Genomic DNA, 13,589 nt, shown 5'->3' on the forward strand with positions numbered 1-13,589 from the left:
ACCTCTAACTCCTGGGGGCCTCAGGAAGGCCTCTCGCTGTGTGATTCAGTTTATGACAGCAGCTTTTTACTATATACTTTAGTGTTCCTAGGAATCACCTGGCAGGCTCGTTGACTCTACAGATTATTGTGCCCAATCCCCAGAGATCAGTTCTGGGTTGAGGCCTTGAGATCAGCATGTTTAATAAGATTCTCTCCACCAGGTTTGAATGCTACAATTTCAGAAATCCATGGCTGGGTGAGGTTGTGTGTGTCTTGCTCTTCGTCTTGTCTCTGCCAGTGCTGTTCTGGGCACAGTCCTGGGACTCCTGCCCTGGATGACCACGGGGTGGCAGTGTGCAGCCACTTTTGAGCTGAAAGGCATAGTCATTCTCCGTCTGCTTTTTTTCTAGGTTTCCAGGGTATCATGTCCACGTCCACCCAGAGCAGGAGTTCTTTCTCTCCAGTCTGCCTTTTCCAGGACCCCCCACTTCTGTGGAGGCTCCCGGGGCTGGGTAGCAGGCACACTATCTGGTGGTGTCTAAGGTAATGGGGGGCTGGGACTAGGATGAGGCCAGAGAGGTGCCTGAAGTACACACTCCCAAGGGTCCTGCACTTGCCTCACCCTCCTCCTGGCCCTGTTCTGAAGATGAGCAAGGCCCAGGCCTCTCACTTCTTAGGATTCTGTTACATTAAAAATGGAAGGAACATGATTGTAAAAGTACATTCTAAAAATTTTATATTCTAATGAGTAAAAATACAAAAGTACCTGTATAACCATCTGGAAGCAACATCAAAAATCTAAATATGTGGCTCAGAATGAATGTGAGGCCCAGGCAAGGTGGCCGTCCTGACACCTTACCACCACCACAGTGTTGGCCATGACAGGTCCTGTCTGGGGCCTCTCCATTTGATCACAGGTTGCAAAGCCAAGCCTCAGGATTTCTCCTACCCTGTAACCCAGCTTTGCCTCTAGGCTCAGAGCCCACATCTATTAGGGATGCCTCAGCTCCCTTTGTCATCCCTACCTTTCACATAGGACTAGACTCCCAGGCTCCTCCGCATCTCTGTTGCTAAGTCCAGTGGTTATTTCTTCTCACTTTCATTTGACACAGTTACTCTTAAAAGACTCCTTTGGCTTACAGGACACTACTCTCTTCCTTCATTGACTCCTTTGCTAGATCTGGCTCATTTTCTCAACCTCTCACTTCCCAGGTTTACACTGCTCTGAGGTGATCTCAACCATTTCATATGACTTTAAATACCATCTAGGGAATTCCCTGGAGGTCCAGTGGTTAGGACTGGATGCTTCCACTGCTGGGGCCCAGGTTCTATCCCTGGCCAGGGAACTAAGATCCCACAAGCCCCACGGTGTGGCCATAAATAAATAAATACCATCTATATGTCTATATACTAGTTTTCCTGAGATACAATTGACATGTAAGGTTTTATTAGTTTAAGATATACAACATAATGATTTCATGTATGTCTATATTGTGAAATGATTACCACAAGTTTAGTTAACATCCATCACCTCACATAGTTACAAAACTGTTTCCTGTGATGAGCACTTTCAAGACCTGCTCTCTTAGCAACTTTCAGATATACATTATAGTATTGTTGACTATAGTCATTATGTTATACATTACATCCCCAAGACTTATTTATCTTAAAACTGGAAGTTTACCTTTTGACCACCTTCACCCATTTTTCCCCGTGGCCCTGCCTCACCCCTGGCCTCTGGCAATGACCAATCTGTTCTCTGTTTCTGTGACTTGAGTTTGTTTGTTTTTAGATTCTACATATAAGTGAGAACATACAGCATTTGTCTTTATCTGATTATTTCACTTAGCATAATGCCCTCAAGGATGAATGAATAAAGAAAATGTGGTATATATCTACAATGGAATATTATTCAGCCATGAAAAAGAAGGAAACCCTGGTATTTGCAACAACATGGTTGGATCTTGAGGACCATCTATGTATCTTATACCTAATTTTTTGTCTCAGTCTAAACCTCCTCTGAGCTCCACATTCAGATATCTGACTGCTTTCATTTCCACTTGACATCTCCACTTGGTCATCTAATTGGCATCTCAAACTTAAAGTGTTCAATGCGAACTGATTTCTCTCCCAATCCTGTACCTCCTGTAGTCTTTACTGCCTCAGTTAAGGGTACCTCCATTTACCCAGCTGCCTAGGCCAAAAAACCTTGGAGTCATCTTGGATACCTCCCCTTCTGTCACATTCTACATTCAAGATATCAACAGATCCTGCCTGGTTTATCTTCAAAACATATTCAGAATCTAACCACTTCTTGCCACCTCCACTGCTGTCACCCTGGTCCAAGCCAGCATCATCTCTTGCCTGGATTACTGCAAAGGCCTCCTAATTGAGCCTCATGCTTGCATCCCTTGTGGAGGGTTCTCCACACAACAGCCAGAGTCAGACTTTCACTCTTTGCTCAGACATTTCCAATGCTTTCCATCTCATTCAGTCCTTTCACTGCCTCTAAGAACCTGCTCCACGGTCTGTGTTACCTCTGACCAAACATCCAACCGTTCACCTTGGCCATTGTGTTCTAGCCCAGTGGCCTCCTTGCTTTTCTTCTGACACATCACACTTCCACCTCAGGATATTTGCACCTGCTGTTCTCCTGACTGCATGGCTGTTCCTCCCCTCCTTCAGTTTCTGCTCAGTGAGTCCTTCCCTTAACATTTGGGTAATATCAGCCCTTCTATGTTGGTTTTAGAATATCTCCAGGGGACATCCCTGGTGGCGCAGTGGTTAAGACTCCAAGCTCCTAATGCAGGGGGCCCAGGTTCAATCCCTGGTCAGGGAACTAGATCCCACATGCATGCTGCAACTAAGAGTTCACATGCTGCAACTAAGGAGCCAGCGAGCCGCAACTAAGGAGCCCACCTGCTGCAACTAAGATCCAGCACAACCAAATAAGTAAATAAAATGAAATACCTCCATATCAATCAAAGTATCAATTTTTGATACTCTTCCCTTTAAGAAGTGAAGCCTAATTCCCTTCCCCTTGAATGCAGGCTGGACTTAGTTATGTACTTTTAACAACTAATATATGGCAGAGGTGACAGTGTGTGACTTCTAAAACTAGGCCATACAAAGCACTCTTCCCTCTTTAATCACTCTCTCTGGGGGAAACCAACTGCCATGTTGGGAGGACACTCTGGTATGAGGTCATCTCCCATGGAGAGGCCCACCTAGGGAGAACAGCCTCCTGCCAACGGAGCATGTGAGCAAAGTGGATCTTCCAGTCCCAGTCAAATCTTCAGATGACTGCAGCCCTAGCCAACATTTTTACTACAACCTCATGAAAAACCTCATGAAAAACAGTACGACTCAGCTAAGCCACTCTTGAATTTCCTATCCACAGAATTGTGAAAACATAGATGTTTTTTTCAAGCTGCTAAGTTTGAGTGTAATTTGTTGCACAGCAATAGGTAACTAATGACACCCTTCCGTTTCTGTTCCCCCCAACCCAGATTTGTTTTTCTCCATTTTACTTATCACTATGTGACACAATATACATTTCCCCCACTGGAATTATGCCATACAATAAGGACTTTGTTTTATTTACTCCTGTGTCCAACAGTGCCTTGCATAAAGTAAGTGCTAAGTATGTGTTGGATTAATGGATGTCTAGGTCAGTCTGTCTGTCTCTGTGAGGTATAGGATCAGAGGGTCTATGTGTGGGTATGAGACAGCCTTTCTTCTTCACAGATGGAGAGAGAGAACCCAGGTTCCAGTCAGGTTATTCCTTCCTCTTTGCCGTTCCCAGTTGTACCTTCCTGGCTCAGACCCCAAAGGTGAATTTACTATGCTTGATTGAGTCTTTTCCTTTGGGAGTAGTGTCCAAGTCCCTTGACCCTCTCCACCCCCTCCAAAGCAATCTCCAAACCCTTAGAACTGGAATTTCCCCAAGCCAGTTCCTATCTTTCCAACAGGAATCTTACCTTCATATCTCTCCAGGCACTTCCTCTCTTCTGAGCAGCTAGGGAAGCTGGGGTGGGGTGCAGTGGGGAGGCAGGCTGAGCATAGGAGTTGCTTTGGAGAAAGATGGCAGCGGAGGGGGCTGGACTCTGCCCCAGGAGAACTTATACCACGCCAAGCTATGGGGGCAGGGGCATTGGATCTGAAGGTTGGATCACCAATGTCTCTTGGTGGAAGTGGGATCTGACTGGCTGTCAGACCTGAAATCTGAGCGGGTGGGCACTGGAGTGTGAGCAAGACTGAGCCTCAGTGTGGCTGGCTGGAGATGGGCCAGAGAGAATGTGGACTTAGTGCCCCAGTGAGAGCTGGGCTGGGGACAAGGCTGGAGGCAGTGAGAGCAGGGGGCTGTCACCTACCACAAGATCCTGGTGAGAAGAGCTGGTGGTCCAGACCAGGGCAAGCTGGGTCTGAGGAGCAGACTCATTGGGAGAGGGTTGGGGAGGAGGCAAAAGTTACCCCTGAATTTCTGCCCCCCAGAGGAATCTTGGCCCTGAGACCAGTGTGCCTCACTGGGTATGAATGAGGTCAGGTGGTGCTCCCCAGTGCTGAGTTTGACACAGCAGAGTTTCACACCTATGCCAGGTATCACTCCTACAGAGGCGTGTTGTTCACTCACACACTTGGCATCACCTCCCGGTGACTCTCAATGCTTTTAGTAGGTCGATTCCCTTCCGCACAGGAAGAAACTGGGGAATGGATGAGGGTGCTTAAGAGGAGTGGGGTCCAGGGCTGCTAAGGAACAGCATCTCAGCATCTGGAGGATAACTGGGAGTAGAGTGGGCCTGGAACAGTTGGCTAAAGGTGTCTGGAGCTAGAGATTGGGGAGTCATGCAAACATGGGTGGAGGATGTATGTGAAGATGGGCAAAATGCTGCTCACCATTGAAATTCTGAGGATTGCCAGAGGTTCATTATATTATTCACTCGTCTTGGGTATATGTTTGAAAATTTCCATAATAGAACGTCAAAAGAGCTAAAAGCCGTGTGGTTTTGTACCTGCAGGTGGTATGTGTACCCTGCTGACGGTGTGGAATGAGCTCAGAGACCTCTGAGTGTGTGGGTGCAGAAGTGAGTTCACCACCATGTGCGCGTATTGTGCAAACTGCAGCGTGCATGCAGTTGGGGACAGCACCTGGGCAGGGCAGGGGAGAAGCTTCTGTTCTGCTCAGGCCCTCCACTCTCACCCCAGCACCCCGCAGAGTGAGTCCCCTCAGATCACAGCCTGTCCAGGCCTTTGGCGCTGTAGTAATTATGTAACCAAGTATGTGAGACAGGGCGGCTGTGTACCTTGAACTTGTGACAGGGTGTGTTGGTGTGTGAACACGAATGTTTGTATGTGGATGCCGGGCACTGAGTACGGTTGTGGGGACCCCCCCGCCCCCGGACTTGTGAGGCTGGGAGGGGTCCTGGTCTGGAGTTCGGTGGTGGTGGACTCCTCACTCTCCTTTGCACGATTCCCAGCAGCACTCCAGCGCCCTCTCCCCCCACCCCGAATCTGGCTGTATGGAGGGTGGGAGACACCTGTTGGGGAGGTTGGAAGCGGCAGAGCCCACCAAAGCCTCTCCCCCTGCGCCCCCGCCCGCCCTGCCCCTCTCGGGTCCCGCCCCCGCGGCTGCAGCCGGCAGAGCAGCGAGTGAGCGCCCCGCGGCTGGAGGAGCGCGCGGCTGCAGGAGCGCACGGCAGGGGCCCCGCACAAGGAACCGAGCTGAGACAGGGGCCGCCCGACAGGCAGGCTGAGCTGAGGGAGCGCCGTGGAGATGCCGGGGGCAGCGGGCCGCGCCAGGCTGGTGAGTGTGGCCGCGGGGAGCCAGAGGGCGGGCGTGGAGACGCTGCTGTCCCCGTCCCCGTCCCGGGCTCTACCCCCGGCATCCTGTGTTCCCGCTCCTCCTGGGTTCTAGTCCTCTGCGTCTCTGCCCCGTCTTTCCGTCTGTTTTCCCTGCCTCTGTCCCTCTCTATTTACTGTCTCGCCCTGTCTCTATTTCTAATCTCTTTCTTCTGTCTCTGTCTCCCTCTGCCGCTGTCTGTCTGTCAGTCTCCCTGGACTGCTTGTCACTCAGGTCTTTGATATTTATCTCTTGCTCCTCTATCTCTCTTACCTTCCCGGGTCTCTCTACCGGATATCTCTATCAATCTCGTCTCTCCCTGTCTCTGTCTCTCCATTCTTGTCTCTGTCTGATATTTCTGTCACTCTCCACCTTGGTCCCTCTCAGTCTCTTGTCTCTCACCATTTCTCATTTCTATCCCCATATCTCCCTGTCATTGTCTCTCTCCCTCTCTGTTGGATCTCTCTCTCCTCCATCTCTCTGTTTCTTGGTCCTTGTCACCCTCTTTGATCCGCTCAGTCTCTACCTGTCCTTAGTCGATGTCTGTTTCTGTCTCTTTGGGTCTGGTCTCTGTCTCTCCTGCTCTTTTTACCTCTCTGTCCACCTCTGAGAAAGCTATCTTGCTTTTTCCTTATGGCCCCCCTGCACTTCCCTGAATCCATAACCACCTCCCCTTGTGTTGGGGGCTTCGGGTGATCGGGTGCAACATGCATAATTCTCTCCCTCACAGGCAGCCCTTTCCTCAGGGCCGCGCCTGGTGCCAGCCGGCCCACCAGTGGGGGGACTGCGCCTGGAAGCTGTAATGGAGGCCCTGCAGAGACAGCAGGCAGCCCGACTGGCCCAGGGGGTGGGGCCTTTGGCCCCTCCACGCCCACCACCACCACCACCACCACCACCGCCGCCGCCGCGGCCTTCCTTTCCTGGATCCCGGACCCTACAGGCCCCTGATGGGGGCTTGGGGGAGGTTGGAGCTGAGGAAGAAGAGGATGCCCAAGAGGATGAGGAAGGAGAGGAAGCCGGCGCAGAAGAGGAGGCAGCCGAGGAGAGCCACCCAGGGACCCGGGGCACCCTCTCACCTTCCAGCCAGCCCCCTGGACCTCATCCCCATGAGTGGACCTATGAGGAGCAGTTCAAGCAGGTAGGACCCTCTCAGTGTCAGGCCCAACCCCTTCCTACTCTCTGGGCAAAAGCAGAGCAAGGTGATCAGTAGCCCCGCCCCACCCCCACCCTGCCACTGTGCTCTGCAGGATGGAAAGACAGAGACATAGAAACCTGGAGAGAGACACTGGGAAGACTGAAGGCTAGACGGGGACTGGGAGGGAGAGAAAGACATGCTGAGACATGGAAAGAAGTGCGTAGGCACACACTGTGAGGTGCAGGAGACCCCCAGAAACATGGAGGCTGACAGACTGGAGGCTCTTGGTGAAGCTGCAAGGGATAGTGGGAGGGGAGCAGGAGCCTTCAAGAATTCTGAGGGAGGGGGATCTGGGGATCCCAGTAGCAGCACTACCATACCTTCTCACACATCAAGTCACAAGGTCATATTCCAGTGACCAGTGGGGCTGTCCTGGGCTGTCTCCTTCTGTCTTGGAAGTGGAATGGAGGTTGCCGCTCCTTTGGCAAGCTGATACCCACTTCATCTCTTCCTTGTCACATTCTCCCCACCCATGTCCTCTCCCCGGCCTGAGTTCTATGGGTGACAGTTCCCAGCCTGTGATGGCCACTACAGCCGCAGTGTGACTAAAGGGCTCCTGTGCAGCTGGGAATGACAAGACCTTACTCACAGGGACTTAATTTGAGGTTCTTCATCCCTGCGGAACCCATCTGGATGTTATTCAAAGGCACTACTCTAGGCTGTCATTAAGAAGATGTTATGCAGGGCTGAGATTCTAGGTGTGCTATTCTGGTGGTGTTACTCGTAGGGTGTTGGTTTTGGGTATTTTCCAGAAGTATTAATCTATGCTTAGACTCTGTGGTGTTAGTGTAAAACTGATAGTGTTACTCGGGGCTCTGTTACTCTGGAGATGTGACTCTAGCGACTGTTTCTCCTGGGTATAATTCTGGGGATTATTACTTGTTGACTGTGTGTTTTTTGTGGGTATCCATCTAAGACATAGGGGTCAGTTCTTGTGGGAGTGTAGATCTAAAGGTGCGTCTTTGGGGTTTGTTACTTATGGGTGTTTTTTTGCTCTGAGAGTTTTTATTGGCGGGTGGAGTGTTACCTATGGGTATTATGCAGGGACTGTCACTCTGGGTAAAAGACTCTGTTACTTTAGGAATTGTCCCTCCTTGGGGATATTTAAGAGCTGATACTGGAAGTAGAGCTCCAGGTGACTGAGAATAGGTGGGATAACCCCTGGACCTTTCAAGTCATGAACCTACAGATCCTGGGTGGTTCAGGGCCATTGCCTCTGTGGCAGCTTCTGTAGTGCAGGAAGCTGTTCCTGGAAGATATGTGGGCTGAGGGGCCCAAGGTTTCCATCCAGGAGCTTTTCTGAGCATCCACCCTGCCTGAGGGATGGGTTAGAGGCATCTCTGCCCCTCATCCCCACCCCTGGCACACAGACATGTAAACAGCAAGAAGCCCTTGCAGGTATGAATGAGTGGCTCAGATATATCTATCGGTTTCCTCAATGTGGAACACAGCGCCAGCCTGACTTCCTCCCTGGGGCTCTGGAAGGCAGGCTAAGCCTCCGTAGCTTTCTCTTTCCCTACTCCCCAGATGGGTGGTTTGAGCTGCCCAGGGCACCACTGGCCAGTAGAGGGGTCTCTCTGTGTATCAGGAAAAAAAGTGCCCACACCTGCCCGCAGGGGAGAGAACCCAATGCTCTCTCAGGAAGTCTACATTTCAGAATTTACTTACCCCTTCAACTGGGTACCCTTAATCCAGGGGTTGGAGTCCAAAGGGTCCCGGAGTGGGTGGTGCTGGGTAGCAGAGCTGGAAAATGACCTCAGTTTTTCCCCAGCTGTACGAGCTCGATGCAGACCCCAAGAGGAAAGAATTTCTGGATGACCTGTTTAGCTTCATGCAGAAGAGGGGTGAGTGGGTTGATGTAAGGGAAGGACCCCCACTTGCCAGGTTTGAGGAAGGGAAACCCCAGGGTTTAGTCCTCAGTTTGGGTCCTCTTTGCAGAGGCCTGGGCTTGGCAGCATGTATCCTTTGGGCCCTCAATAGCATCTTTAACCTCTGACCCTGCCCCCCTTCTCCACCCAGGGATTAATTAGTGGCCAGCCCACTGGCAGGTTAATGAGTGTGGGATCAATTGGGAGGGTGGGAGGGGGAACTAGTAGGAGGCTGGCCTGGGGTGGGGGGGTTCCCAGAATTGGGGGACTGGGATGGGAATGCCTTGGTCCTCTTCCCTGCTGCTTCCTCCAGCCTTGTCTCTCCTCAGTTTCCCCTTGCTTCAGGCAGGAAACACCCAAGGTGTTCTGCATCAGGAAGGTCTGGAATTAGACTGAAGGGAGGACTTCTCAAGGGGTAGGCAGGGGCTGTGGAGGAGAAGGAATTCCTTTCCAGGAATCTCAGAGCCAGAAGTGAATGCAAGAAGGGTCCAGGAGGGGATCAGGCTGGGCGGCAGTCCATCACTTAGGCTTCTCCCCAGATTCATGGGTCCGAAGACTGACTCATTATCTCTCTCTACAAAGCTAATTAACTCACTCCACGAGTGCGGCCTGATAAGCTGCTAATTAACTGGCTGCACTGCCCCCCTCCCTTAGTGCAGCTGCTGGCCAAAGTCCCTCAGGCCCCCACCCCAGGCCCAGCACCCCTTTCCGGTCCCTTCCTAACCAGGAACCCTCCGTGGGGCTCCAGGTCCTTTGGCTCCCCAGGAAGGCCCGGTCATTCTGGTCCCAACGTCCCCTCCCTGCACCTTCCTCCTGGTCTCCCCTCCACTGCGGGGTGGGGTAGGGTGGTCTCAGCAGATCCTAGCGCCCCCTTCCTCCCAGCTCTGCCTCCCTCGGGCCCCTGCCTTCCTCTCCTGCCTGTGCGGGGGGGAGGGGATCCCGCGGGGCCGATAATTTCCCCCCATTAATCAGGCCGCAGCTAATTGTTCGGGTCCAAAGGCGTCAGCGGAAGGGGACGGGATCGGTAAGGAATTAACTGGGGCCCATCGCTCAGCGCAGACAGGCCCCTTTGTCAGGACTGGCTGGTGTGGGCAGCGGGTACTGCGGAGTCGGTGAGCCGAGGCGGGGGCTGCTGCTTCTCCCATCCACCATCCTCCCGCCTCTGGCAGCCACCCCGGGCTGCTGCTTAGGGGAGTCTGGCTCTTCAGCACAGTCAGGAAGTCCTTCCTATGGTCTACCCCAGAGGTCGGCAAACTAAAGCCTGCGGGCCAGATCTAACAGCCCATGAGAAAAGAATGTTTTTCACATTTTTAAATAGTGGAAAAAATTAAAAGACGAATAACATTTCTGGACGTGTGAAATGCGAATTTCAGAGTCTGTAAATAAAGTTTTATTGGAACAGAGCCTCGTTCATTCCTTTAAATATCCTCTATAGCTGCTTTCAGGCTGCAGTTGCAGAGTGAAGTTCTGACAGAGACTGTTTGGCCTGCAAAGCCTAAAACATTTACCATCTATCCGGTCCTTTACAGAAGAAGTTTGCCAACCCCTGGTCTAGCCTCCCATCCTTCCTGCTACAGTGGAGGCCTTGGGGGCTCTGTGGCCTCTGCCTGAAATCCCACCTCTCCATCCCTCCCTGTTCCCCTCCTTTCTTGACGGTCCTGCCCTGTACCGGGGGCTCACCCAGGCATGTCTAGGCAGCCTACTCCTCGAGTCCCTGAGGATGCCCGCAGACAGGGTCTCAGTTCTAGTGTCCTGACTCTCTGCCAACCCCCCGACCAGGGACGCCAGTGAACCGTGTGCCCATCATGGCGAAGCAGGTGCTGGACCTGTACGCGCTGTTTCGCCTGGTGACGGCCAAGGGCGGTCTGGTGGAAGTCATCAACCGCAAGGTGTGGCGGGAGGTCACGCGCGGCCTCAGCTTGCCCACCACCATCACGTCGGCCGCCTTCACCCTACGCACCCAGTGAGGCCAAGCGCGCGCGCCAGCGGTGGAAGCAAGGCGCGGGAGCGGGGGTGGGGCGCGGAGGGCCCGGGGGGGTCGTGTCCGGGGGTGGGGCTTGATCAGCTGGGCCCAGCCTCCCACCCCACCCCGTCCGCCCCTAGGTACATGAAGTATCTGTACCCGTACGAGTGCGAGACGCGGGCGCTCAGCTCCCCGGGGGAGCTCCAGGCCGCCATCGACAGCAACCGGCGGGAAGGCCGTCGTCACGCTTACACCAACGCCCCACTCTTCGGCTTGGTGGGGCAGTCCCCTCGGGGCACTCTTGGCTCCGCCTCGGGTCCCAGGCCCGCCCCTCCCGCGCCCACGCCCACGCCCACGCCCGCGCCCACGTCCGACCCCCGCGCTGCTCAGGGCTCCGCCTCCGGCCTGCCGGCGCACGCCTGCGCGCAGCTGAGCCCGAGCCCCATTAAGAAAGGTGTGGGAAAAAAAAAAAAAAAAGAAAGAAAGGTGTGAGGGGAGAGCGGCTGAACTTTGAGGGTCTCTGAGACCTAGGGGGAGACTGAGATATAGGGAACATTAATATGTGGGAACTCTGAGGTCTGGGAGCATCGAAGTATCGGGACGGTAAGGACTGACGGGCACTGAGGTTTGGTGCATGCTCAGGTTTAGGGGTCCTGATGTTTGGGGTCAATGAAGCCTTGGGAGCTCTGGGATATGGGTTACTGTGGTGTGGGCCTAAAACTCAAGAAAAGGTCCTTTATCCAGAGCAGCTTCATTCAACACGAGGGCTCCTATTTGCATGTGGTTTATGCCTCCTGTTTTTCCTGGCTTATTTAACAACCAAAAGCAAGGAAATCCCCCAAATTGTCTGGGACAAACCTAATCAGATATATTGGCCTTTTGAGGCTCTCCAGCTTCAGAGCCTCTATTCGGAAACTGGATGGGGAGATTGAACTTGGTGCTTGAGCTTGGGTGACCTCCCTTGGTCCCAGGCCTGTGGGGAGAACCAGATGCAGAGACAGAGTTGGTTGGGTCAGGGGAGCTAAATGACTTGTTTTTTCAGAGGAGAGCGGAATTCCAACCTCTCGACTGGCACTGCCTGTGGGCCTAGCCTTTGGACCTGCGCATGAGAAGGTGGCACCAGAGGAGCCCCCAGAGAAGAGGGCTGTGCTGATGGGGCCCATGGACCCACCTCGACACGGTGCACCCTCCAGTTTCCTGCCCCGTGGCAAGGTTCCCCTGAGGGGTGAGGAGGGGATTGTTGCTGAGAGGGCTTAGGGCCTGTGAAATGAGGGAGGACAGACCCATCACCCCATAGGCATTGGAGGTGGGGCATATAGATCCCTCAGTAGACGACTCTGTGATAACAGGCGTGGGGCTGAATTGGAATGGGGGCTGCCTATAGGGATGGAGTGGGGAGCTTGTAAGTCTGAAGTCTGATTCCCCAAAATGTGACTTCCCTGCCCCCTCCTGGACAGAAGAGCAGTTGGATGGGCCTCTCAATCTGGCAGGCAGTGGTATCAGCAGTATCAACATGGCCTTAGAGATCAACGGGGTGGTCTACACTGGTATGGGTACTGCAGGCTGTCTATACTGGCATGAGGTCAGGGGTATTTACACTGGCATGGGGATTTTAGACTTTTTCTACTAGCATGAGGTTCAGAGATATCCAAACTTGCATGGGTAACATGGGGTTCAGGGGATTGCTATACTGGCATGGATTAAAGGGGGTGTCTACATGGCATGGGATCCAAGGCATGACCTCTCTGGCATGAATACCATGGGATGTCTTGTCATGGGCCGATGTATCAGTGTAAATATTTCTTGTTTACCTGTTGGAGGGTATCTGTATTGGCACAGGAGTCTCTAACTGACTCAAGGGGCTTGTCCTCATTGGTTGCGGCAGGGCTCTGTGTGTGGTGTTCTAGCAATCAGGACACTGACTTTTGTTTCCCTCTTCTGTTTCTTTGCCTCGCCTTTTTCTGCTTGTTTGCCCTCTACCATCTCCTCACCCCTTTGCCAGGCGTCCTCTTTGCCCGTCGCCAGCCCGTGCCAGCTTCCCAGGGCTCAGCCAACCCTGCACCCCCACCCCTGATGGGGCCCCCTTCCAGCGCCTCACCCTGAGAGCTCACACCTGAAATTGAGAGTCGCAACCCCATTGCTGAGGGGGGAGGAGACACTGCTCCAACCCATTCTTCCAAGGTGCCCATTCTGGGACCCAGCCCTGGGAGGTGGCCACTCCCCCCCTCAACCATGCCATGTGGACTTGAAGCCAAAGAGATTTCTTCTGATGTTACATCTACCTCATTGCAAAAGGAGGGCACCTCCTCCCTGGCCAACTCCAGCAGCATCTACCAAAGAGTTCTTCCCCCGGTAACCTCCATCATCTCCTCATGTGCTCCCCTGTGTCAATGTCATCTGTAGGACTCCACCTCTTCAAGTCAGACCTGCTTCTCTTCAGGAGCCAGGTGAAGGGTTGAGCTGGGGTGTTGTGAAGATGTCCCTCAGGTCACATCTGGATAATAAAGCTGCGGTCCCTCCCTCTCCAGTGCCTCCTCTCCTTCTTGTTTGGGCCTGTGGGTCGAGGAGGAATTATGTGGTATACACAGGCTGTGTTAGGCCAGGGGTTCTCAGAGAAGACAGAATAGCAAAGGCCATGAGTAGGAGAGCTCAGTCTCATGAATCAGACTGCCTGAGTTCAAATCCCGATTCTGCCACAATGTTGAGTGTCCTTGGCATGACACTTAATCGCTTGAACCTTAGA

The 13,589-nt window shown here is 53.0% G+C and overlaps 1 protein-coding gene across 2 annotated transcripts; it reads left to right on the forward strand.

Moving 5' to 3' along the window:
• The first annotated feature begins 53 nt into the window (after positions 1–53).
• Positions 54–13,369, forward strand: ARID3C (AT-rich interaction domain 3C). Of its 2 annotated transcripts, XM_067041288.1 has the most exons (8): positions 54–5,784; positions 6,551–6,958; positions 8,787–8,859; positions 10,663–10,846; positions 10,987–11,300; positions 11,889–12,071; positions 12,304–12,393; positions 12,849–13,369. In XM_067041288.1, the coding sequence occupies exons 1-8, from the start codon at positions 5,755–5,757 to the stop codon at positions 12,947–12,949; spliced, it is 1,383 nt and encodes a 460-aa protein (XP_066897389.1). In that variant the 5' UTR covers positions 54–5,754; the 3' UTR covers positions 12,950–13,369. The 2 variants fall into 2 exon arrangements, with proteins under 2 accessions (XP_066897389.1, XP_058927617.2); XM_059071634.2 differs by lacking the exon at positions 12,304–12,393.
• Positions 13,370–13,589: the final 220 nt, after the last annotated feature.

This window comes from Kogia breviceps, chromosome 8 (assembly GCF_026419965.1).
Source record: "Kogia breviceps isolate mKogBre1 chromosome 8, mKogBre1 haplotype 1, whole genome shotgun sequence".
In the NCBI taxonomy this organism is placed as follows: Eukaryota; Metazoa; Chordata; class Mammalia; order Artiodactyla; family Physeteridae; genus Kogia; species Kogia breviceps.